At 35.9% G+C, this 4432-nt stretch overlaps 1 protein-coding gene across 1 annotated transcript in view; it reads left to right on the forward strand.

Annotated features, from left to right (window-relative positions):
• The window catches only part of LOC107693063 (protein FAM184A-like), a 37393-nt gene that overhangs the window by 31938 nt on the left and 1023 nt on the right, over positions 1-4432 (forward strand). The window contains exons 16-18 of the mRNA XM_016492310.1: positions 453-570; positions 754-858; positions 2369-2568. Coding sequence (XP_016347796.1) covers positions 453-570; positions 754-858; positions 2369-2568 — 423 coding nt within the window. The remainder of the gene's footprint in view (positions 1-452; positions 571-753; positions 859-2368; positions 2569-4432) is intronic.

Raw genomic sequence — 4432 nt, forward strand, 5'->3', positions numbered from 1 at the left:
ATTATTATAAAAAAACGACTAAAAAAAAAAAAAAAAAAATGTTATATTTATAAATACTATAACTGTATATAAATACTAACGGCCAGATTTACTAACGGCTTGCGTCTGCGCAAACCGTCTTTTGGCATTAAAATAATGTTTGCGCTCGTCAAATTACTGGTATTTGCGCCATAATTTAACTCCCAAAAAAACATGCCTTAAAGCAGGCGGTAATTTGCGCTGCTCTTGGTAGATTGCGCTGGTCATTATGGAAATGATCTGGCTGCATAAATCAGTAAATCACCCGCAGAATTTTCCCCTCCCATCAGCGCTTTTATGTTTAGTAAATCTGGCCCTAAAATAACACTGTGCCTATGATGCCTAAACATGTTGACTAGGTCGTAGGTTTTATGACATAGCCATTGTTTTTACTGCAGTATAATTGTTAATATGTATGTGTGTGGGATGAGCAGGTTGAAAGGTACGGAGGAGAAGTTCAGGAATAGAGAAAGCCGACCAGAGGACCTCCAGGTGATAGCTGAGCTCAGAGAAATGGTGTCCGAGAGAGAAACTCTGGTCAAGAAGCTTGTGGTAAGTGTCCACCACAACGGTCTGTAGAGGTGCAGCATCCCGTTAAAAGTGATATGTGTACTTCTGTTCTTTTACATTTATTTTTGTCCCAAAGCATTACATGTCTTAAGACAAAAGTCAATATCAGTTCATTGATTTTTCTGCACGGGGCCTTTCGGTCTGACTGTGCCTCCTTTGTTCCAGGATGACAAGAAGTTTTATCAACTGGAGCTGGTGAATCGAGAGCCTGGATTCAACAAGGTGTTCAACACCAATCCCAATGTTGGTGTCATAAACCCCCTTATAAAGGTTAGAGAGACACAGCCACACTGATCAAAGAGTACCTCTGAAGTCCACATAAAATGGATTTGATCTTATCGTAAAAAAAAAAGCGCAAACCATAAACCTTTTTAAAAGCACTCCATCTCTACAGTTCATGGAATCCATGAATGTAATAAAAGAATACTTCAAAGGTTATGCCTTATGGGAAGTGGGTTTACAGAGGTACCGCTGGAATGGGATGTTCTGCAGAGACTATTAATAGCCTTCTACTGTTCTTTTAGTTGGTCTAACTTTTTCTTTCTGTTGCGTAAGTTGTGATTGTGCAATTTGCCATTGTCTGTGTCTTATATCCATGTTCAAACATCAAGTTCTACCCTGCTTTCCAAATCATAAGTTCTGTTCTGAAACCTAATGTGCTGCTTACATAGGACATACTGTAAAACCTCAAAATTGACCCATGTGGTGGTTTCAATAGAATCTAACATGTTTTTGAAGTCTCTTATGCTCACCAAAGCAGCATTTATTTATTAGATCAAAAATACAGTGAAAAGTAATTTTGTGAAATATTACAAATATTTCCATTTAAAATAACTCTTTTCTTTTTAAATATATTTTAAAATGTAATGTATTCCCGTGATGCAAAGCTGAATTTTCAGCATCATTGCTCCAGTCTCCAATGTCACATGATCCTTCAGAAATCTTTCTAATATGCTGATTTGGTGCTCAAGAAGCATTTCTCATTATTACCAATGTTGAAAACAGTCATGCTGCTTAATATTTTTGTAAGGAATGTGATTTTTTTCAGGATTCTTTGATAAAGAGAAAGTTAAAATAAACAGCGTTCTTCAGCGTTGAAATAGAAATGTCCTTACTGTCACTTATGCATCCTTTGCTAAATAAAATTATTAATTTAAAAACAAAAATCATAACCAAACCAACCTGAACACACACACACACACACACACACACACGCATGTTGTGTTTCCATGTTTTATGGGGACATTCCATAGGCGTAATGGTTTTTATACTGTACAAACTGTATGTGCTATTGCCCTACACCAACCCTACAGCACTAATATATGTATATATATATACCGGTATACATATATACGATAAACATTGGGTGATAGTAATTTTTTTTATTTGATTGGACTATTTTTATATCATCAATACTGTTTGTATTAAATGAAATAAAAGTGTATAATAAACATTTCTCTCACCTTGATTTTTTTTTTTACTTTTGGCACACACTTAAGCCGTATGTGTGGATATAAAGGATACATGCTGCCGAAACTTTTTATAAATAATTTAATAGCAAAATTAGGTATTATACCTTTTTAAACAGGCATTGCTTCAGGACCGCATCTATGAGAGTCAGCTCACTAGGTTTTGTAACGGAGCTATAATCTGTAATTTCTGTTCCCTGTCCACATTCAAAATGATGTTCATTACCTTGTCATCGTTTAGCTTGAAGCTACAGTTCGCCATCACCTCAGACTTCCCACAATCCCTTTCTGTGTGTGTCCTTTTAATGTAGCATAAGAGTAGAAAACCTGCGAACACTTTCGCCAGCTCTCCGAACCTAAGCGTTGTTGCGGTGGAAGGGATGGTGGGCGGCTCGGTTCTGCCTGCTTGCCTAGAGTCTGTCCCCAACTCCCCCATTCACCACCATGAGCTCAGGTCTAACAAACCTCTGCCCCCTCCAACCCCTCAGCCACAGGCCGACTCCACCCGGAGGTGAGATTGTCCGAGACGTCCTTGTCCTCACAAGAGACATGCTTAAAACTTGCCATTGGTCGGATCACACGTCTCAGTCCTAACGGTAGAAAAAACGTCAGTCTGTCTGTTGATTGGACGTTTTGATACGAGAACAGGGCTATGTCTGTCCCAGAGAATTGTGGGTATGCTCGTCTCACTCTTTAATGCATCTTGCCGGCGAACGGCACACATTAAAAATGTTTGTATTTCATGCTACTTTGATGTGCATGATAAATTGTGCGTACCAATGTCCTTAAATCTGACTGAAAGTTCACCTAAACAGTGTGTGATCTTTTGGAATGCCAACGCAAGCATGCAGTTGATGTCATCACATGTCATTTCATAGCAGTCACGAGTATGGCTCCGCCTATTAGCCGTACTCTGCCCTTCACATTTCATGCATTTGTTGTTTTGTGGTTTTAAAATGAGCTATTCAAATGATGAGCAGCTATTCCTGGTATTTCTTGCCTAGTGAATTCAAGCACAGGAACATGTTGTACGCAGCTTTGGGCTGGGAGATAATATTAGACCATTTCTGGTAGAGAGGCATATTTTATTTATAATTTAAAAGGAAATAGTTCAGCATGGTGCCTGTGATTTATTTGATGCTTGAACAAGGAGGGCAGCTTCCTATTGGTCAAGAGACACTGCACTGTTTGCTGCGGTAGTTAGACATCAAATTTAAGGATCATTCTTACTGCTGCCAAAAAAGCAAAGGTTACTTGAATATAGTAATGACTACTATAGGGAAATAATGTAAATACACATGTACAGGGGCCACAAAAAAATAATATTAAAATTTTAACTTTTTAACTTTTATCTGATTAAATGAACAGATTAAAAATCTAAATATCTAACTCAAAATATAAATATACTTTCCTAAAATAGTGTGTGAAATTACAACAGTTGAGGTAATATTAATAAATATATTTACTGATATTTGCACATTAATTCATATTTTGTTAAGTTTAGATGAGTTTGTATCTGTTTTCCAAATGAATCGCACAGGATCACATCAGAAATGACAAAATTATGTATTTAGTATGCTTTATTTACTGAAAAAAATGGTGTAGGAGTACTTTGAAACTATTTTCTCTCAGAAATTGCTTGAGAATTTCACAAATAATAACAAAGAAATGGCAAGTAACACATTGAAGGAAACAGGAATGTAAAAAATAAGAATATATTTCCAATATAAATATCTAATCATCCTTAAATCAACATAAATTTACTTGAGATGCAAAATAAGCAAGTCTTGTTTTCAGAGTAACTGAACAAAATTAAGTGAGTTTATGCTTAAAAAACGAACAGACATCTTTCAATGGGGTGTGAAAACTTTCAGTTAAGTTGATTTTTCTGAGCACGTTGGCAGATATATGTTCTTGTTTTAATCCTAAACTCATTTTTGATCAGCTGCTCATGAAACAAGACTTCTTATGTCATTTTGCTTCTCAAGTAAATTTATCTTGATTTTAAAAAAATTAGACATTCGCATCTGGAAAACGACAAAAATACTGATGAAAAAGTTCTTTCCATATTCTAGCGGTTGAGGGCAGTGGTATTCAAGCCATATTTTTTCTTTTTGTAAAATGAATTAAAAGTAATGGAGATATGTTGGAAGTTGTATTTTCAAACTATGCCTTGCTAATATAAGACATTTAGAGACTTCTTTACTTAAAAACTTCAAAAAAATCATTTTTACAATGTATGTACACTTTGTCATTCATTCTGTTCATTTGAAATGAGCCTTCGAGTAGCGTCCCCTTCCAACAAAGCACAAAAATGCTGATCCAAATACATTGTCTCAATTTTAAAGAGATAGTTCACCCAAAAATGAAACTTA

Source organism: Sinocyclocheilus anshuiensis, unplaced genomic scaffold (genome assembly GCF_001515605.1).
Source record: "Sinocyclocheilus anshuiensis isolate Anshui unplaced genomic scaffold, SAMN03320099.WGS_v1.1 scaffold222, whole genome shotgun sequence".
In the NCBI taxonomy this organism is placed as follows: domain Eukaryota; kingdom Metazoa; phylum Chordata; class Actinopteri; order Cypriniformes; family Cyprinidae; genus Sinocyclocheilus; species Sinocyclocheilus anshuiensis.